This window comes from Scyliorhinus canicula, chromosome 13, assembly GCF_902713615.1.
Source record: "Scyliorhinus canicula chromosome 13, sScyCan1.1, whole genome shotgun sequence".
Taxonomy (NCBI): domain Eukaryota; kingdom Metazoa; phylum Chordata; class Chondrichthyes; order Carcharhiniformes; family Scyliorhinidae; genus Scyliorhinus; species Scyliorhinus canicula.
In genome coordinates, this window is record NC_052158.1 from 101,183,002 (window position 1) to 101,205,789 (window position 22,788).

Here is a 22,788-nt window from a genome sequence, read left to right on the forward strand (position 1 = left end):
AAGGAAATGTGCTCCGAAAGCTAGTGATACGAAAAAAACCTGTTGGACTTTAACCTGGTGTTGTAAGACTTCTTACTGATTGACATGCACTCTGCTTTGAAATTGAAATGAGCCCCTTATGTTCTTCTCAGTACAGACAGTGATTTATTGTTTGGACAGCAGTGATAATTATCAATATTTGGCTGAGTTTCAAGTACGAATGGGGTTCAAAACAGTAAGTGTGCCATTCATCTGAGAATGAATAGCAGTTTCAATAACATGTAATAAGATTGTTCCTTTGATGCGGTTCTGGCTTGTTGCTACAATAATAATAAATAATAATAATAATCTTTATTAGTGTCACAAGTAGACTTACATTAACACTGCAATGAAGTTGCTGTAAAAATCCCCACGTCGCCACATTCCGGCGTCTGTTCGGGTACACTGAGGGGGAATTCAGATATCCAATTCACCTAACAAGCACATCTTTCGGGACGTATGGGAGGAAACCGGGACATCCGGAGGAAACCCACGCAGACATGGGGAGAACATGCAGATTCCGCACAGATGGTGAACCAAGCCGGGAATCGAACCTGGGTCTCTGGCGCTGTGAAGCAACAGTGCTAACCACTGTGGTCACGTATGCTGTTTGGCAGCCATGGAATTATGTACATCGAGTTTTCCCAAACTTAGAAGAAGATTTTAGACTTCTCCCATACCCCCATACAAAATGCTTCAAATTCCCCCTACTGCTCTATTTCCAAGAACATTGATGCTGTTAAAGTTCCGGTAACGGCTGTCTCTTTGGCATAGTCTTTCCTGCTCGAGAAATCACTTCCAGGCCCCCAAAAGATTACCGGTTCTTTTAATAGGACATAACAAACGAGTGAATTATAAAGTAGCAACAGTACAGCTACATGAGACCCCATAACTGTCTGCTTCAAGTGACAGTGGAAGATGAGGAGAAATGATTGAGTTGCTTGTTGTCATGATGGTATATTAATGGTGGTCGACAGAGTGGGAAGGGACACATTTGAAGATCGATCACACACACACACACACACACACACACACACACACACACAAATAAGCAGGCAGGACACTCAGAGATGGGATCTGACTATAAAAGAGACGACGCACTCACACTCCGCCGTTTTCCAATGATGAACATCTAGAGAGTCAGTCAAGCGCGTTGTTTCAATCTCACACCTCCAGCACGTGGCTAAAAGCTAGTCTGGTTCCGTCAGACAGGGTAACCACACTTAAGTTAGCAGAGAGTCGAACTCACAGAGAACTGTGCTAACTGTGCTATTAGTTCAATAAGCCTGATTGAACTATCTTCAAGGGCTGGAGCACCATTCTGATCTAAGCTGCATCCAGTTGCAGCCAGAGTTAGACCAGTGTACCTAACACGACAAACAGCACTATAATGACTAACCTTCAACGAGCATAATGTACTATTATAACCATGTCACATTGCTAATCTAATGTTCAATTTCATTATCTGAAAAAGTATCTAACGATCTTTCCCCGAATTTAAGGTGTGGGATGTCCAGAAACGTCTTTGCAATATTCAACATTCAGCACATTTTCAAACTTATTTCTAAGACAGCTCATATTTAACACTTGCCGCTGATACAAAACCTGATCGTTATTTACATTTATGTTTGGAAATTATTCATTTAATAATTCCAGTTCCTAACAGATTCTAAGAGAATTCTGTGGATATCTTCACCAGTCACTTTGGCTGTATCCTATCAACCTAAATGGACCTCGATGTCCCCAGGTTTTAGATACTGCAATAGTTGTGTAGACCTCTCCAGCCATATCAATAGCTAATAGTTCTGGCACAGGTTGATGTCTGTTCAACGGCGCTGAAACCTTTGGTTTCTCAACAATAAATGATCACGGTGTGGTTGCCTCAAACATTATTGTTCTTTTTCTTGCACTTTTTATGCATCATTCACATTCAGTATTCATTCTCGGTATGGTCTCATTCTCTGTTGCAGACTGAAATCTTCCACTTGATTTGTGCTTCAGGCTTTCCTCACTTTCTGAAGCTGGACAGGTATGACCAATCATGGCAGATGTTTTCTGAAAGCATTGTTCTGAACTGCCTGTCCTTTAGCAGATTAGCGGGGCTCCTCCAAATTTCCAGTAAGGAACGATGATGTGTCGGCACTATTATCTCCACCTGACCCATTATCTTTCGGCTGGCGTTGCTTCGACGTGGATAAGTGCTTTGTATGTATCCAAGTCCAGAACTCAAAATTAAGTTCCTTTATCTGAAATTCCCTCTTCTTGTTTTGTTATGCTCTTGACGTAGCATCAGCTGCTTCCTTGATGTGCACTCTGACAAAGGAAGGTTCAGACTTGGAGATAGCTTTAACACATTTATTTAAACTGTGAACAATTCTCCTACTGGGATTCCACTCTCCTGTTAATCCTGCTGTAGCTACTCAGACTGACGAACCAGTCTGCTACAATCCAGGTGGTGGGTGTGATGTGTTTCAAATCAACCCTGTGTACTCACTGAGTGTCTCCACTGGAAAGAGGAAGATCATGTGTGCTGTGTCCTTTTATATGGGTTGGTGTAATGCCCTCCTGTGGTAGTGTCACCTCTGTGTGTATCGTGAATGCCCATTGGTCGTGTCCTATCTTATTGGCCTATTGGTTGAATGTCTGTGTCTCTGGTGCCCCCTCTAGTGTTTATCTAGTCTAAATGTATTTACATTAACCCCTTGTGTATTTACAGTGATGCATATCGCCACATCCCCTTTTTTCATGTTACATATTTTCTGTACAGCATTAAAGAAAATTGAACAAAAACAGGTAGATAAGTGATGCTATGTACAAGTTATGATAACAGTGATCATTAAACAACAAGTCCAAATCATATGCATGAGTCCAAAATTAATTAATTATTATGGTCGAATGTCTTTCTTGTTTGGTTGGTGAGGTGGTGATGTTGATGGTGGCATTGCTGTGTAAACGCCATCAGTGTCCCTGTGTGTAAGGAACCAAATAATGGTCAAATCACTTCATTGTCTGATTTGGAGTCTTTTTTTCTACCAATGCTTGTGGTAGCGACGTCGTCCTGACATGGTATGTCATTGTACTGAACTGAGCAGTAACAGTGTCCCTCATGGGCAGAGTTGTACCATGTCGTACCAGTCATTGTTCCATTGGTGTAGCCTTTGTCGTGCTTGCTGTCGCCGATTTTGCCTTTGGTATGCGTCGTGTCATTGTCTTTGATATGGTTTTCATAGGTTGTGTTGTTGTGTCGGTTGGTTTTGTTGCCGTGTTTGCTGCGCTCAAGGACCACACTCTGTGGATAATACGAGTCCTTCACACAGTTACTCGTGTCATCGTGCTTTGTGGCATCTGCTGTTTCCTTGAGTGTGCCATCACTGAGTTTGCGGCGCTCCCCGTCTGGAGTCATGTCCGGCTTATGCGAATCAGCTTTGGCTTGTCGATTCTCCCCGTCTGGAGTCTGGTCTGTGTCACCTGAGTCAGTTTTGGCTTCTTGCCGCTTCCCGTCTGGAGCCCTTTCTGGTTCACCTGTGTCAGCTGAGGTTTCCTGATGCTCCCCGTCCAGAGTCATTTCAGGTTCACTTGAGTCAGCCAAGGTTTCTTGATGCTCCACGTCCAGAGTCAAAACATTCAGGAATGCATTTGCTTGTGGAGAGGCTCGAGCAAATGAGGTTTGAAGTAACGTGGTGTCACCGGAGTCACCAGTAGTCTCACTGTGATCGTCGAGTGCCTCTGTACACACTAGCTGAGGTCTGTCACATAGCATCCCACTTCCCATGTGAAATGTGCAGTTGTCACTTGTTTCACATACAGTGGGTAGAGCCTCAGTGTCTTCTTGCTGTTCACTTGAGCTGGGTAGACTGTCAGAGTCTTCTTCTTGTTCACTGGAGTGTGGTAGACTGTCATAGTCTTCTTGCTGTGCACTTGAGCATGGCAGACTGTCATAGTCTTTCTGTTGTTCACTTGAGCATGGCAGACTGTCATAGCCTTTCTGTTGTTCACTTGAGCATGGCAGACTTACATTGTCTGCTGCTGGTTGCTCAGAGGAGGTTGTCACACCCTCATGGTCTTGTTCATGCAAGGACTGCGCTTTGGAGTCTTGCGTTGCTTCTATCATGGAGGCTGTCCACGAACTCGCTGTGGAGGCTTGTGTCACTCGAGTCACTTTCTGTGTGGAGGCTGGGACCCTTTGTGGTGTGTGGACCACTCTCTGTGTTGAGTCAGGGACTCTTTGTGATGCGTGGACTACTCACTGTGTGGCAGCAGTCCGTTCCTTGTGCGCTTGTACCGCTCTCTGTCTCTTGGTGTCAGGCCGCAGCATAATCCTGCACTCAAGTCGGGATGTCATATATGCTGGGCTGAAGATTCCCCAATCCGAAGAACGCATCGTTGGGGTCTGCAATGTACAACACTGCTAGTTGTACTGCTAATTCGGATTTGATACGGGGGTAGCCACCTCGCAAGATGATATCTTCGTGTGAGTCGTCTTCCAAGACCATATCATCATGTTTTGTGTCGAAGCTGGCATTGGGCTCGCGATGTCCAAAGAAGAATTCAAGATCTGAGTCATAGTCTTCAAGGACTGTATCATCTCTTTGGGCGGTGCTAAATGCTTATTGCAGGGTTCTGCGGAGGTTACGTTCAGCTACTAGTCGAATTTCAGGCATTGTGCTGTCGCTCCAGGTGAAAGAATCAGGTTTTACGGCTCTAAAAAATTTTTTCGTGTTTTGGGACATTTCCCCTTTAAGTGAGTGAGGTCTGGGGCCTCTGACGTCATGAAGCGTGTGACATAGGTCGTAGGAAGCGATTGGGCATGCGCAGATTGCTGTTCCTTTAGCTGGGGCCTTTTTCTCAACTGCGCATGTGCAGCATCTTTACCAAGATGGCTGCAATTCAAAACTGCAGATTTCTTCAATGGAAAGCCTACCTTCGCCTCGTGGTGAGTTTTGGCGCCTCTTTTACTGTTTTCCTCTGTATGTTCCTCACAGAATTCTTGGAATTTGTCCAGGACTGCCTGGAAGTCGCTCTTGTTTTGCCCCTTTGAGTATTTGAAGACACAGTTCCGAATAGATTTGAGGTTGTTTTCTTATGCAGGGCTATCATATGACCTGTCAAGCATGCTCATTATTGCTATCAGGGCCTTATTGTCAGGCATGTATCAAGAGTAACTCACTTGCACTGATTATTGGCTTTCCACTGACCATTGTGTATTCAGTCTGCTGTGCAATTTTGACTTTTTTGGCTTGCCTTGCCTAATGTATGCTAGAATCTGACTATATACTTTATATGCTTGCATCAAATGTTATTATAGATAGGTAATTTTCACAGTGTGATTTAGGACAAACAAGATAACTGAAGGAGAGTGCGAGAGGAGTGAACTGGGACAGGTAGCCAGCATCACCTAGTCTTATCACAGGAGAAACACAAGTTCATTCATTGGTGAGAAACTGCTGTTAGGGTGCGTAATCAAGTAGCTGAGAATTAGAATTTTTTTTTTTAAAAAGGGGGGGTGACATCATTTAAGAAAGAAACACAAGCAATAGGTACAAAACTGACCTTTAGCTTAGACCATAAGAACAAAGAACAAAGAACAATACCCACAGGAACAGGCCCTTCGGCCCTCCAAGCCTGTACCAGTCATGATACCAACCTTTCCCAAAACCCTCAGCACTTCCTTGTGCCATATCCCTCTATACCCATCCTATCTATGTATTTGTCAAGATGCCTTTTGAACACCGTTAATGTATCTGCTTCCACAACCTCCCCTGGCAACGCGTTGCAGACACTCACCACCCTCTGCGTAAAAAACTTGCCTCGCACATCTCCTTTGCGCCACGGACCTTAAACCTATGCCCCCTGGTGGCTGACCCCGCCACCGTGGGAAAGAGTGCCTGCACATCCACTCTATCCATGTCCCTCATTATTTTATAGACCTCTTTCAGGTCATCCCTCAATATTCATCTTTCTAATGAAAACAGTCTGAGTTTAGTTAACCTCTCCACATAGCTATCACCCTCCAGATCCTGCAACATCCTAGTAAACCTGCTCTGCACCTCTCCAAAGCCTCCACATCCTTCTGGTAGTGTGGCGACCTGAATTGTGTGCAATATTCCAAGTGCGGCCTTACCAAGGTTCTATACAACAGTAGCATGACTTGCCAGTTTTTATATTCTATGCCCCGTCCAATGAATGCAAGCATTCCGTATGCTTTCATGACTACCTTGTCAACTTGTGTTGCCATCCTAAAAGATCTGTGGACTTGCACGCCCAGATCGCTCTGACTTTCTATACTCCTGAGGGTTTTACCATTTACGGTATATTTCCCCTCTATGTTTGATCTGCCAAAATGCATTACCTCACATTTTTCCGGATTAAACTCCATTGGCTATTTCTCTGCCAAGTCTCCAACCTATCTATATCCTGCTGTATTCTCTGACAATCCTCAACACTATCTGCCACTCCACCAAACTTGGTGTCATCCACAAACTTACTAATCAGACCGTCTACATTTTCCTCCAAATTGTTTATGTACACAATAAACAACGGAGGCCCAAATACCGATCTCTGTGGAACACCACCAGTCAAAATCTTCATTTAGTACCTCGCCCATTTCCTCTGGCTCAACACAGATTCCCCCCATTGTCGTTAAGTTGTCCAATCCTTTCCCTGGCCACCCTCTTGCTTTTTAAAAATGAATAAAAAGCTTTGGGATTCACCTTAATTCTACTTGCCAAGGACTTTTCATGACTCCTCTTAGCCCTCCTCAGTTTCCCACTTCAGTACCTTCCTACTTCCTTTATTCTCCTCAAGGGTTTCAACTGTTCCCACCCTTCTAGACCGTACAAAAGTCTCATTTTTCTTTTTGACAAGGTTCACAATACCCCTCGGTATCTATCCAAGGCTCCCTAAACTTCCCATATTTATCCATCATTCTCTCAGGAACACGACTTTCCTGAATCTAATCAACTGTCGCTTGAAAGACTCCCACATGTCCAATGTTGATTTATTATCCAACAGCCGCACCCAGTCCAAATTCTTCAATTCCTGTCTAACGTTATCGTAATTTGCCTTTCCCCAGTTCAGCACCTTAACGCGAGGGTTACCCTCATCCCTGTCCAAAAGTACCCCATAATTTATGGAATTGTGGCCACTAATCCCAAAATGTTCCCCTACTGAAACCTCAACCACCTGTCCAGGCTCATTCCCCAATACCAGATCCAGTACTGCCCCTTCCCTAGTTGGACTATCTACATATTGCATCAAGACGCCTTCCTAGATACACCTTACAAACTCTGCCTCATCCAAACCCCTAGCACTAAGTGACCCAGTCAATAGAGGGGAAATTAAAACTCCTACCACAATAACCCTGTTACTTTTGCACCTATCCAAAATCTGTCTCCCTATCTGCTCCTCTTATCTCTTGCTGGCAGTTGGGGGGCCTGTAATAAATGCCCAACATTGTGATTGCCCCCTTCCTGTTCCTAAGCTCTACCCAGATTGTCTCATTGTATGAGTCCTCCAAGGTGTCCTCCCACAATATGGCTATAATATTCTCCTTAACCAGTAATGCTACTCACCACCCCTTTTACATCCCCTCTATCTCTCCTGAAGCATAAGTGCAGCTTAAAACCTTTAGATAATTAATATTTACAAACTTCAAAACTAAATGTCCTCACATGATAAAGTTAATAGGTTCGAGTTGTTTGTCTGACATAAACAAGACTTTTCTTGTCTACATTTAGTTATGTCTGGGGCACTCACTATGCATGGCCTGCACTATGTGGGAAATCCTGGGCATTCCTAGTGGTCTGGATGATCATCATGTCCGGGAGATGCCTCAGGCTGGATCAACGAGCTCTGGGTTTGAGCTTGAGTGGCAGCTGAGGGCACTACAGTGCATTCACGAGTCTGAGAGGTCGGTGAATTGCAAATGAAATGAAAATGAAATGAAATGAAAATTGCTTATTGTCACAAGTCGGCTTCAAATGAAGTTACTGTGAAAAGCCCCTAGTTGCCGCATTCCGGCGCCTGTTCGGGGAGGCTGGTACGGGCTGCACGTTTCAGGATGTGGTCAACATGCAGCTTAAGGAAGTTCAGATGGGCAAAGCAGTGGCAAATGGAACTCAACCTAGAAAGGTCTGAGGTAATGCATTTATGGAGGACTAAGAAGGCAAAGGATTTCACTATGAATGGTAAGACCCTGAAAAGTACTGAAGATCAGAGGGATCTTGGAGTGCATATACATAGAGCACTAAGTGGCAGGGCAGGTAGACAAGGTGGTTAAAAAAGACATTTGGCATACTTGAATTCTACAGGCACCATTTAGCAGCCTCGTTGTGCCTGACCTAATGTCGGGACAAGGCTGTTGAATCTCGTGAGATGCTCGAAACACCTTGCGCGATTTAACAAAATCTCATGAGTCATCGCGATCTGGATCTCACCCTCACTGGGCGTGATCCAGATCTGCATATTTAAATGAGACATTAACCACGCCTGGGTGACCTCACCAGGGCATTGTTTATTACTGGCTTCCACAGACTAGGGGCTTTCCACAGTAACTCCATTTGAAGCCTACTTGTGACAATAAACGATTTATTTCATTTCATTTTCATTTCATTTGCAATCCACCGACCTCTCAGACTTGTGAATGCACTGTAGTGCCCTCAGCTGCCGCTCAAGCTCAAACCCAGAGCTCATTGCTCCAGCCTGAGGCACCTCCCGCACAGATGATGGTTGTAATGGCATCCAGGAGCTTCCCAGGCCATTAGAGACCCACAGGTGGTCGAGGACATGGCAGGGTGGCATTCTGGCACACCCTGTCACCTAGGCACCCTGGTGCTTCTAGCCTGGCAGTGCTACGCAGGCACCCTGGGAGAGCCACCCAGAAGCACTGCCAGGGTGCGAGACTGGCAGTGCCAGGGTTATCAGATGGTAGGTTGCCACCACCATGGATTGGGTCCAGGAGGGCCTTATCAGGTTGGGAGGGTGGGGTGAGGTGTTCCGAGGGTCCTCCCCGAGTTCAGTGGGGGGGGGGGTTGACTCTTAAATTGGGCAGGGCGGTGGGGGGGGCGGGGTTAAGATTGGAGATTTAAAATGGTGCCCCGATCTGCGAGGAGCCTTTGATTCAAGTGCGGCCTTGGTGGAAATTCCCAGAGGCCAAAAGACTGGCAAAATGCCATTGAATGGAGCAGTGTTTCTTGGAGCCGCAGCTGTCGAGAAATATCCCGCTATACACGCCCAAATTCGGACATAGACTTTTTTTCAATTGAATCGTGCCCTATGCCTCGGCCAATAAAGACAAGATCAGGGAGGACTGTATAAAATGCTGGTTAGGTCACAACTGGAGAACTGCGTGCAGTCCTGGTCACCACTTTACAGGAAGTATGTGATTGCACAGGGAAGGTACAGCAGAGGAGATTTGCCAGGATGCTGCTAGACTAGAGGGTCTGAGCTATGGTGAAAGATTGGATAGGCTGGGGCTGTTTTCCTTGGAGCAGCAAAGGTTGAGAGGGGACCTGATAAAGGTGTGTAAGATTATGGGAGCATAGAGGAGGTTGATAGGAATGCACTTTTTCCATTAGTACAGGGGTCAATAACTAGGGGGTGTAGATTTAAGGCAAGAGGTAGGAGCTTAAGAGGGACATTGGAGGAGAAACCTTTTCACCCAGAGGGTAATGGGAGACTGGAACTCACTGCCTGAAAGAGTGGTTGAGTCAAAAGTTCTTGTAGCATTTAAGAAGGATTGAGATATTCATTTGGGTTGCCATAACCTCCAGGGCTATGGGCCAAGCACTGCGATTAGTGCAGTCACATCTTTGTTGACCAGACGGACATGGTGAACCAAATAGCCTCCTTTTTATCTGTAAATGACTATGAATCTTCCTAAAACCTCTGAAATATCCTGGCCATTTCCAATAATAAAACTAGTTATACAGTAGTACAAGTTAGATGTCATAACTTCAGAAAACATAATCAAAATCTCAATTCATGCCAGCAATTCATTTTAGAATATGAATCTGAAGAAATGTCTACTTATACATTTGTTAAACCTTTCTGATGCACGTGGAGCATATTGTCATAATCGATCTGAATCTACGAGCCCCAGTGTTCTCTCTTGCAGCACTACGCCATTAAAACCCTGCGGTGAAACGTATGCAAACACAGTGGCCACTCATTTAATTTTTGAAATTTTGCAAAATACTTGCTGTTGAGTACGAATTCAACCCCAGATTTTAACACACTTGACCACTGAGTGTTTTTGTTTGCTTTCTTTGATAATGATGTGAAGTTTCCTAACGAACCATCATACCTATAAATCACTGATGAAATAATTATGTGGGGGCAGATATTCTCAAAATCTTTTTGAATTCTTGGCATATGTCCAAAGAATTCATTCTTGTCTTTCAGAAGTCACTTTTGTCATTCAATGCACTCTTGTGTGGAACAACCCAAGGGCTATCATAAGTTGATCAAGGTTTCATCTCCTCATATACTAAGATTTCATTTGAATAGAAAGCCTTCCAACCCTTCTGGCAATTGCAGCTGGAAACAAAATGCTGAAGAAATCATGAATTGTAGGGCCTTTAAGTAGAACCACCCAATGTGATAAGCATAGTTAATAGAGCAGTCAATCTTGAAATTGGTATCAGTCATATTTCTGATTTAGCATCCTATTTGGAGACTATTACTACGTCTCCCAACAGGGATGGAATCTGGCCTGCTGATGTTTAGAGATATTCCTCATTGCACTTAGCTTGTTCAAGTATTACAAATTTATACTATGTCACTTTGTTTCAGGTTAATAAGGTCAAATAACAAAAATAACTTTGCAAGTCCAGGGACGATTCCACACCTTACTATTTCCATCTTGGTAATTTCTTCTTTCATGCTCAATAGAATTCAAATGCAGATAGGAGAGCAGAGATGGAAAAAATGATTTGCATTAATCTTCTCTTTGACCCGGTACGCTCAGGAGGTTGCTCACATGCTGATGGAGTTTTTCTTTGTATCTCTTTTCCTCATTTCTAAACAATTTATATTACACGAGACTCTAATCTTAAGACTTGAATTTTTAGCAATGTTGCATATGATAAATTTCTTGGTCTACTAACTTTTTTACTAAAGTATATTTCCCACAACATTTCAGGTAATTATTAAACACATTCAAGATTTTGGTCAACCTCCCTGCAAGGCAACTACCAGCTTTCTTTTTTAAGAAGGACTAATTTTTGAAATCAATTTTTACAGGGGAACCTCATTGTCCAGGGACTTCTCTGGTTTTTACTCTGTGATACATAATCATGTTGGCTTGCATGAATGGTTTGTGTTTTCGAGTGCACTGGGTGGAAAGACCTCTTCCTTGGACATACGAGGTCCTTCGGAAGTCCATAAAAGATCTGCATCTCTTGCAAGGTTTCAGTTTATCAGAAAGTTTCTTCTTCCTTTCATGAATTTACTTCAGTGTGTATTTCAACTGACGTGCTTTGTGGTTGCTGAGGTTTACTCTGTATCTGTTGTTCTATCTGAATGATTTCTAATTATCATGTGTTGCTTTTTTACAGTTGCTCTTACCTTGCATGCTGCATTACTTTCTGAAATGCAAAGTTAGGGTTGAGTTTAGATTTTGCAGTAAGTTTTCCATTTCACAGTTCAACCGCAAGGCAGTTATTTTTTTCACCCTGTGAAATAGTATATTCACAGTGCTGTCACAACAAGGGTTGTGTTGAAACTTCCGACAGGTTTCACATTTTTGCTTTCTTCAGTTAAATGTTGTGCTCTTGAAGTTTACATTTTAATACATCATGGAATGCCTTTCACCTCTTCTCATGATAATCCTGTGGTTTATCCGTTTCACTTTGCCAGTGACATTGAGAAGAGAATATATTTTCCTTATTTCCACACCGCAAAGGCAAATTTGATTTTCTTCATTCTTTTTCTGGAAGCTGTTTCCTATCTTTCAGTTCTTTGAATGAACCTAATGCATCCCTTAACCTTTTGCAAGTAACTTTTTCTAGAGGACTTAATCCAAATGCTGCCATTTCCTGCACTCTTTCTGTTGCTGTGACTGACTTATGCAATCTCGACAGTAAAATGGCTGAAAAGCTGCTTAACGTGGCTGCAGTTTACAATCTCACAAAGAAGCTCTCACTTTGGTCCAAGGATACAATTTCAGCAAACATAGACTTACTTGCACATTTTTTCCCTAATCTCATTCTGATGAGATTTTTCTGACTAATGCATCCAGATATAAACAGTTGGTATTATGTGTGCCCTATGGGAATCACAGTAACATAGTGGTTAGCACAATTGCTTCACAGCTCCAGGGTCCCAGGTTCGATTCCTGGCTTGGGTCACTGTGTGGAGACTGCACATTCTCCCAATGTGTGCGTGGGTTTCCTTCGGGTGCTCCGGTTTCCTCCCACAGTCCAAAGATGTGCAGGTTAGGTGGATTGGCCATGCTAAATTGCCCTTAGTGTTCAAAATTGCCCTTAGTGTTGGGTGGGGTTACTGGGTTATGGGGATAGGGTGGAGGTGTGGGCTGGGGTAGGGTGCTCTTTCAAAGAGCCGGTGCAGACTCGATGGGCTGAATGGCCTCCTTCTGCACTGTAAATTCTATGAAATGATCTACCTATCCCCTTTCTTTATGTCAGTGCAAATAATATGGGATAAATACCACTAGTAGAAGAGAAATCAAATCAGGTAAAAATCAAGGGAGACGAGCAACTCAAAACCATAACAAATAGATCAAGGTGGCTTCAACAAGTATTGCAATGGAGCAGAGTGGCTAAGGGAATAAACTGACTCAGAAGGGGGCTTATATCCCTGTCCAGTCAATGATTCCACACCAGGCAATCTTGGCTTGATAAGATTGATACGGTCATTATAATTGTTGCCAGCTCTAGTGTAGCTTGATTATACTCATCATTTTCTTTATCACTGTCTCACTCTATTTTTGTATCAGCCAATTTATCCCACATTCTGGAGTGATCAGTTCCAATTCCAGTGGTCAATATGCAGGTTTCTGCATCTACGGGCAGCACGGTAGCATGGTGGTTAGCATAAATGCTTCACGGGGGGGGGGGGGGGGGGGGGGGGGGGGGGGGGTGTTGTTGGGTTACGGGTATAGGGTGGATACGTGGGTTTGAGTAGGGTGATCATGGCTCGGCACAACATCGAGGGCCGAAGGGCCTGTTCTGTGCTGTACTGTTCTATGTTCTATGTACTTCCAAAGTATAAGAGTAAAAAAAGTGCATTAACTCAACGACCTTTCCCAGGATCCTGGACAAAACGTTGTGAATGCTTTCTCGATGGAAAAGGCTGTACTTAGTGACTATAGGTTTGTGATGCCCCAGGCCATGACCAGACCTTTGCTACAGACTACAAAATGTCCTCTTGACTTTCCATATACTTCTCCATTATTCCACAAAATTCAGAGTTACGTGAATAAAATATGGAAAATTTCTAATTTTATAGAGTAACGGGTTACTGTTGTTACATATGGTTGAAGTTAGCATACCAACTTCTGCAATGGGCCCAACATATTAAACATGCAACCAGATGCCATCAAGTTACCATCACTGTGGGGTGGCTAATATTTTGCCTGTGGTGTACAGTTTTAAAATTTTGTAACTTATCAGCAGCTATTAATGATATTCTAGGGGCCTATCTCTATCTCCACACGTGCACAATCGCGTTTAGGCACAGAAATACAGTACACATATTCTCCCCTGGGTCTTTATAGATACAGGAATACTGACACTGCACAAGTGTCCGATGGTTATTCATGTTTTTGCAGTGATTCCATCATTCAGTCTCGCCCCCAACTTTGCAGGGGCATTGAGACAGATCAAAGTCTGCAGTTTTCTTTGGTAGTGTATTCTGGATCAATGGTGGAAATCTGGCTCCTTTCATTCACAATCTTTGTTCAGGGTAGATATCAAAACTTATACACAGCATTACTGAATGAGCTACAGTGTAATAATGCTGTAATTCAGGCCCCTTGAAAGATTTTCTAGTTTGCTACAGTGCAAAAGCTTTGCCAGGTTTGAGGCATGTGGTATTTTATGCAATATATTGCTACCTGCAGCTACATTTTACTCACCTCTCTCATAAGGGTCTACATTTTTTTCCTGTATTAAATTCTTCAAGGTTTCAACATCATTTTCTCTTGCAGCTTTGAATAAGGGACTTTCTGTTCTGCAAAGTGAAATCATTTCTTTTTGTAATCCAACAGTTAAAAGTTTAAGTTGATTTTAAATGTTAATTAAAAGTATAAATGCAACACATGGCTAAATAGTTACAAGTTGTCATTCTACTGGTAGCAAATTCCACATGGAAAGGTGAAATTGGTTTCACCGTTGCTAGGAACATAAGAAAAAAAAAATGGAATTAGAAATTGTCCTTCGGCCCATCAAACTCTTTACTTCTACAAAGCAGAAATATCCGTTCCGACATGGATTTTACCATTTCCTCGCCTGAAAAACAATTCAATGAGATTCACCCACTTCTGCCTCAGGAATCAGACTGAGCAGAATTCAATAATACCTAAATTTACATCACACTTTATTCATTTGCTTGATCCATTATTATCCGTCATCTGATCCTATGAACTGCCACAGGAACCATCCAGTTCCACACAACATAAAAGGAGAATTTTACCCGATTAGTTTTTAATGCCATTAACAGACACAGGTTAATTACTTTTTCTGGAGTTTAATGAAGGAAATCAGTACTCATTGGAATTCCTTCTGATCTTGAGGTAAACAATTTGTTATTCATGCCCTTTAGTTTTACATTCAAAAACGGAGTCAAATAAGTTACACTGTCACTTATCAGCACTTGACGACCAATCATGCTCTTTCCCAATTCCTTTCTCCTACAATAGAAACATGTTTAGCTTGGAAGTTACACTTCATAAAATGAAGTCCCGAGTTCTAGGATAATTCTTACCGCTGTTCTCCAACTGTGTGTATGCCAAATTCTTCCTAAAGTGGGCTCCTCGATCTTTCATTTCAGTACATTACCATTACGTACCACAGCTCCTCGCCCATGATTTTATAACCATTAATGTAAAATGGTGGCAAATCCTGCCAGGGTGTCCAAAACGTGGCACATTGTTCCAAACATCGCCTTACAATTATTCACATGACGCTGTTCTACTTCTGCTCATAGAATCCCTACAGTGCAGGAGGACGCTATTTGGCCCATCAAGTTTGCACCGACCCTTTGAACGGCCAAACTACATAGGCCTAATACCACTTCCTATTCCTGCATCCCCAACCTAAGGGGCAATTTAGCATGGCTAATTCACCGAACTTGCACGTCTTTGGACTGTGAGAAGAAACCCATGTAGACATGGGGAGAATGTGCAAACTCCACACTGACAGTCACCCAAAGCCAGAATCCAAACCAGGTCCCCGGTGCTCTGAGGCAGCAGTGCTAACCACTGTGCCATACCAGAGATATATTCAGGTTTTGCTTTGAAAAGGTTTGAACTGACTGAATATTCCCATTACATGGTGAATAACTATCCCAAATCTTTTCCTTCCCTATTTTTCATAGATGTATGTTGCATGTTTCTTTTCCAATATGGAATCATAGAATAGAATCCCTACAATTCAGAAGGAGGCCATTCAGCCCATCGAGTCTGCACTGGCCCTTGGAAAGAGCACCTTACTTAAGCCCGTGACTTCACCTGACCTCCATAACCCCACCTAACCGTTTGGACACTAACACTAAGGGGCATTTTAGCATAGCCAATCCACTAACCTGTACTTCTTTGAACTGTGGGAGGAAACTGGAGCAACTGGAGGAAACCCACGCAGACACAGGGAGAAAGTGCAAACTCCACACAGTCACCCAGAATTGAACCCGGGTCTCTGGAGCTGTGAGGTAGAAGTGCTAACCACTGTACCACCCCTGTATACATAACCTTATATTGATTCATATGAAAATCCTTATTCCAAATCTTAAGCCATCCATTTAATTTGTTTAGATCCTTTTCTTCTTTCCATCTCCAAACAGCATGATATCAACAGTAAATTTTACACCATTAAAAATCATAAGCAGAAAATTTCTGCTAATTTCTTCCAATGACCAACAGTAAATTTAGCAGAACTCTTGGATAGTGATGTAAACTTGTGTTGTTAGCTATTTTTGCTGTTTCACCAGAGGTTCTGCATATTTGGAGTAGCCCCTTGTAAATATTCCAGATGTGATACCAGTTGAATCTATAGGTGACCCAAAACCAACTCTGGGAAATCCACTAGTCACTTTTCCTCCACATATCTTTATCATCCACTTTCTGTTGCTAAGTCTGTTTGCCATCAAGTTCATGAATCTGCCATTAATTCTTTATTAGCACATGCAGAAATTTACCAAATTACTTCTCAAAGTCAAAGTAAATCTTCCTTAGTAACCCATTCATCTTCCTGAATAATTCCTGTAAGATTTAGCAATTGTTGCTTGTAAATTCATGCAAACAGTTTTGCACGGAATCCAATTAAAACATTATTAAACGGTTTATATACACCCCGAAATAGTTGAAAATTCAATTGCAGTACTAGGATAATGTTGAATGTTGAACAGCTGCACTTTGGTAGCTGTGAACGGGAGAAATCAGGGTGCAGCGTGGGGGAAGGCAAGTGCTATAAAAAAAAACTTACCTCCGGAATTCCGAGGCCTTTACTCCAGGAACTATGAGAGGGAAAAATCAAAGTATAGTGTGGGGGAAGACGAGAGCTATAAAAAAACACTTACCTCCGGGATTCTGAGGCCTTCACTTCGGGAGCTGTGTGCGGGAGAAATCAGGGGGCAGTGTGGAACGGTAAGTGCTATAGAACACTTATCTCCGGGATTCTGTGGCCTTCACTCCGGGAGCTGTGAGCGGGAGAAATCAGGGGGCAGTGTGGAAAGGTAAGTGCTAAAAACACTTACCTCCGGGATTCTGAGGCCTTTACTTCGGGAGCTGTGAGAGGGAAAAATCAAAGTATAGTGTGGGGGAAGACGAGAGCTATAAAAAAAACACTTACCTCCGGGATTCTGAGGCCTTCACTTCGGGAGCTGTGAGCGGGAGAAATCAGGGGGCAGTGTGGAACGGTAAGTGCTAAAAACACTTACCTCCGGGATTCTGAGGCCTTTACTTCGGGAGCTGTGAGTGGGAGAAATCAGGGTGCAGTCTGGGAAGGCAAGTGCTACTCTTGATTCACTGAAACTGACATTGAGTTCCAACTGGGAAACAAAACTAAAAAGTGACATTACAGGAGGGCTTTTATTTTATTGACTAATAGGGAAGCTGTGCTAAATTTGAAAATCCATTTTAAATCACAGGTTATAAATTGCTTTCAGAAGAGGTAATAAGAAGAAATATTTTAAGTTTAAATTTAAAAATATTAAAAAAACAAATTAAAAACTAATTAAATAAAATAAGGATGAAGGGCCACGTGATGTATTGTTCCTGCATGATGTGGGAGCTGGTAGACCGCATTGTGGTTCCCAGTGACCATGCCTGTAAGTATTGATTGCTCGAGGAACTCCAGCTCAGAGTTGATGAGCTGGATTATGAGCTTCAGACACTGCAACACATCAGGAAGGGGGAGAGGTACCTGGACATTGTGTTCCAGGAGGCAGTCACACCCCGTTAGATTAAATACCATGAATTCAGCCAGTGCTCAGGGACAGGAGGGTGTGGCTGCGAGTGAGGCAGGTAGAGGGATCCAGGAGGTAGGTTTGCAGGAGTCTCAGCCCCAAATCTTGTCCAACAGGTTTGAGATTCTTGCTCCCTGTGAGGACGGGAACGGGGACTGCAGCAAGGATGAGTAAACTGACCTCAGCGCTGTGGTACAGGGAGCCATTCAAGTGGGGGGAGAGAAAAGAAATGTAGTTGCAATTGTGGATAGTATAGTTAGGGGCATTGACACTTCTCTGTGACCAGGATTGAGAATCACGAAGGCTGTGTTGCCTGCCTGGTGCTCGGGTTCAGGATATCTCATTTGGGATGCAGAGGAACTTGGAGTGGGAGGGTAATGATCCAATTGTCGTGATTCACATTGGTACCAACGACAGAGGTAGAATAAGGACATAGGTACTATTAATGGAATATGAACAGTTAGGAGCTAATTTAAAAAGCAGAACCAAAAAGGTAATAATCTCTGCATTACTACCTGAGCCATGAGCTAATGGGTACAGAGTCAAAATGATTAAGGAATAAATGCGTGGTTGAAAGATTGGTGTGGAAGGAATGGGTTTGAATTCATGGGACATTGGCTCCAGTATTGGGGAAGAGGGGACCTGTTCTGATGGGGCAGTCTTAATCGGAATCTGCTGGGACCAGAGTCCTGCCGAATCTTATAACTAGAGCTGTAGATAGGGCTTTAAACTAAATAGTTGTGGGTGGGTTCAGTTATATGGAGAATTAGAAAATCAAAGTTAAAGGAGATGGTAGAAGCGCAGGTTAATGGCGAGGACTTTAAACTAGTTAAAGGAGCCGAGGGCTCAGGAGAGGTTAGTAAAGTTTCCAGACAACGTAATAGAACAGAGAGTTTAGAAGATGGCAGAAATCTATCAGGCAGAGCACAAAAGATGACAAATATGAGTAAGGAGGTGGTCAATGCAGGGCGGAGGGTGTTGTACCCAAATGCACGCAGAATATGGGACAAGGTAAATGAGCATGCTGCACACATTGAAATTGGCCGGTACAATGTTGTGGGCACCACAGAGACGTGACTGCAAGGGGATCAGGGCTGGGATCTAAATATCCATGGGTATGTGTCCTAGAGAAAGGACAGGCAAATGGGCGGGGTTGCACTGTTAGTAAGGAATTAAGTTAATTCGACAGCAAGATGCGATATAGAATCAGAAGGCATAGAATCTGTATGGGTAGAGTTGTGGAATCGCAAAGATAAAAAGACCCTGATGGGAGTTATGTCCAGGCCCCCGAGCAGTCAGGTTGTGGGGCAGAAAATAAATCAGGTGATAGAAACTGCAATATTACAATAATCATGGTGGAATTCAATATGGGGGTGGACTGGGATAATCGGGGCAGGATTCTCCCATCAGGCGGCTAAGTGCCGACGCTGGCGTAAAAATGGGAGTGTTTTACTCAGGCGTCAGCGCCCGTTCAGCAACCCCATTCAGCCCACAGGGGGCTAGCATGGCGCTGGAGTGGCGCATGCCACTCCAGCTGCCGATCCCGGCCTGAACCTGGCGTCGCGGGGTCCGCACATGCGCAGTTGGGCCGGCGCCAACCAGTACATGCGCAGTGGCCTTCTTCCCCGTGCCGGCCTCGACGCCAAATGGTGCAGGGCAACATGAGCCGGCGCAGAAGAAAGGAGGCCGGGGAACAGAGAGGCCAGCCCGCCGATCGGTGGGTCCCGATCGCGGGCCAGGCCACAACGGAGACCCCCCCATGGCGGAAACCCCCTCCACTCCCCACAGGCTGCCCCCGGACCCTTCAAGGCCGAGATCCCACCGGCTCAGAGGATGTTAGAACGGCGCTAGTGGGACTCAGCTTTTTGATGACGGCCGCTCGACCCATCCGGGCTAGAGAATCGGCGCGACGGCCCATGCCGGCCTGGTCCGGAGAGTCGTCGCATACCCCGACCGGCACCGCACCGACCTCGCTAGCCCCAATGGCGCTGATTCTCTGCTCTGCGGAGAATCACGTCGGGCGGCGTGGTGCAATTCGCGCGGCCCGCCAGCGATTCTCCGACCCTGCGGGGGGTCGGAAATCCCTTCCCAGGTGTAGTGGATCCCAAGAAAAGGAATTTGTGGAATGCCTAAAAGATATTTTTTTGGAGCAGCTTGTGATAGAGCCTACTAAGGAATAAGCAATTCTGGATTTGGTGATGTGTAATGAGGCAGACTTGATTTGGGAACTTAAAGTGAAGGAACCCTTAGGGAGCAGTGACCACAATATAACAAAATATTCCCTGCAGTTTGAAAGGGAGAAGCTGGAATCCCGATGTAACTGTATTATCCTTATTTAATTGTAACTACAAAGACGTGAGGGAAGAGCTGGCCAGAGTTGATTGGAAGGGGAGCCTAGCAGGAAAGACAGTGGAACAGCAGTGGTAGGGGTTTTTAGGGGTTATTCAGGAGGCATAACAGAAATTCATCACAAGGAGGAGGAAATATGTAAAGGGGAGAACAAGGCAGCCATGGCTGATGAGGGAAGTCAAGGACAGCATGAAAGCAAATGGAAAAGCATACAAAGTGACGAGGATTCCCAGACCCGTGTTATGCTCCTCGTGCTCAATGTGGGAGTTTAGGGACGCGGCCGATGCCCCTGACTCCTTCATGTGCGCGAAGTGTGTCCAGCTGCAACGCCTGTTAGATCGCATGACGGCTCTGGAGCTGCGGGTGGACTCACTTTGGAGCATCCGCGATGCTGAGGAGGTCGTGGATAGCACATTCAGTGAGTTGGTCACACCGCAGATTAGGATTGGTGAGGGAGACAGGGAATGGGTGACCAAAAGGCAGAGAAAGAGCAGGAAGGCAGTGCAGGTGTCCCCTGCGGTAATCTCCCTCCAAAACAGGTATACCATTTTGGATACTGTTGGGGAAGATGACTCACCAGCGGGAGTCAGTAGTAGCCAGGCTCATGGCACCGTGGCTGGCTCTGCTGCACAAAAGGGCGGGAAAAATGACTGGCAGGGCTATAGTCATAGGGGATTCAATTGTAAAGGGAGTAGACAGGCGTTTCTGTGGTCGAAAACGAGACTCCCGAATGGTATGTTGCCTCCCGGGTGCTCGGGTCAGGGATGTCTCCGATCGGCTGCAGGACATACTAAAGGGGGAGGGTGAACAGCCAGTTGTCGTGGTGCATATAAGCACCAACGATATAGGTAAAAAAAAGGATGAGGTCCTACAATCAGAATTTAGGGAGTTAGGAGATAAGTTAAAAAGTAGGACCTCAAAGGTAGTAATCTCAGGATTGCTACCAGTGCCACGGGACAGTCAGAGTAGAAATTCAAGAATAGTCTGTATGAAAACGTGGCTTGAGAGATGGTGCAGGACGGAGGGATTCTGATTTTTGGGACATTGGAACCGGTTCTGGGGGTGGTGGGACCATTACAAACCGGATGGTCTACACCTGGGCAGGACTGGAACCAATGTCCTAGGGGGTGCTTTTGCTAACACTGTTGGGGAGGTTTTAAACTAATGTGGCAGGGGGATGGGAACCAGATTAGGAAGTTAGAGGTCAGTAAAGAAGCAGCAACTAAAGCCGGTAAAGTACGAGATAATAAACTCCATGTGACTAAGGGGCAGAGTCGACAGGGAAGAGATGATAACGCAAAGGGACAGGTGGCCTGTCGTGCATTTGTTTTAATGCGAGAAGTGTAGCAGGTAAGGCAGATGAACTTAGGGCTTGGATCAGTATCTGGGAATATGATGTTATTGGTATTACTGAGACTTGGTTGAAGGAAGGGCAGGACTGGCAACTGAATATCCCAGGGTATAGATGCTTCAGGAGGGATAGAGAGGGAGGTAGAAGGGGTGGAGGAGTTGCATTACTCGTCAGAGATGATATCACAGCTGTGATTAAGGAGGGCACGATAGAGGATTCGAGCACTGAGGCAATATGGGTGGAGCTAAGAAATAGGAAGGGTGCAGTAACATTGTTGGGACTTTACTACAGGCCTCCCAAAAGTGAGCATGAAGTAGAGGTACAAATATGCAGACAGATTATAGAAAAATGTAGGAGCAATAGGGTGGTTGTGATGGGAGATTTTAACTTCCCCAACATCGAATGGGATTTGTGTAGTGTTGGAGGCGTAGATGGAGCAGAGTTTGTAAGGAGCATCCAGGAGAGTTTTTTAGAGCAGTATGTAAATAGTCCAACTCGGGAAGGGGCCATACTGGACCTGGTATTGGGGAATGATCCTGGCCAGGTGGTTGATGTTTCAGTCGGTGATTACTTTGGGAATAGCGATCATAATTCCGTAAGTTTTAGAATACTCATGGACAAGGACAAGAGTGGTCCGAAAGGAAGAGTGCTAAATTGGGGAAAGGCAGAGTATAACAAAATTCGGCAGGAGCTAGGGAATGTGGATTGGGAGCAGCTGTTTAAGGGTAAATCCACATTTGAAATGTGGGAGTCTTTTAAGGAAAGGTTGATTAGAGTGCAGGACAGACATGTTCCTGTGAAAATGGGAGATAGAAATGGCAAGATTAGGGAACCATGGATGACGGGTGAAATTGTGAGACTAGCTAAGATGAAAAAAGTAGCATATGTAAGATCGAGGCGATTCAAAACTGATGAAGCTTTGGCGGAATATCGGGAAAGTAGGACGAATCTCAAACGCGCAATAAAAAGGGCTAAAAGGGGTCATGAAATATCTTTGGCTAACAGGGTTAAGGAAAATCCCAAAGCCTTTTATTCGTATGTAAGGAGCAAGAGGGTAACTAGAGAAAGGATTGGCCCACTCAAAGACAAGAGAGGGAATTTATGTGTGGACTCGGAGGAAATGGGTGAGATTCTTAATGAGTACTTTGCATCGGTATTCACAAAGGAGAGGGACAAGACGGATGTTGAGGCTAGGGATGGATGTTTAAATACTCTAGGTCAAGTTATCATACGGAAAGGGGAAGTTTTGGGTATTCTAAAAGACATTAAGGTGGACAAGTCCCCAGGACCGGATGGGATCTATCACAGATTGATGAGGGAAGCAAGGGTCGAAATAGCTGGGGCCTTAACAGATATCTTTGCAGCATCCTTGAGCACGGGTGAGGTCCCGGAGGACTGGAGAATTGCTAATGTTGTCCCTTTGTTTAAGA

The 22,788-nt window shown here is 44.4% G+C and overlaps 1 protein-coding gene across 14 annotated transcripts in view; it reads right to left on the bottom strand.

Moving 5' to 3' along the window:
• The window catches only part of LOC119976272 (transient receptor potential cation channel subfamily V member 6-like), a 177,183-nt gene that overhangs the window by 90,750 nt on the left and 63,645 nt on the right, over positions 1-22,788 (bottom strand). For 10 of the 14 annotated variants that reach the window (XR_005462894.1, XR_005462895.1, XR_005462893.1 and 7 more), the window contains one exon: positions 14,114-14,208. Coding sequence is in view for 5 of the 14 variants with exons in the window: in XM_038816676.1 (XP_038672604.1) it covers positions 14,114-14,208 (95 nt within the window). In the remaining 9 variants the exon portion in view is untranslated. Of the gene's footprint in view, positions 1-14,113; positions 14,209-14,312; positions 14,447-16,947; positions 16,991-17,042; positions 17,230-22,788 lie in introns of those variants that run through there. The other 4 variants (XM_038816678.1, XM_038816680.1, XM_038816679.1 and 1 more) reach the window with 4 other exon arrangements.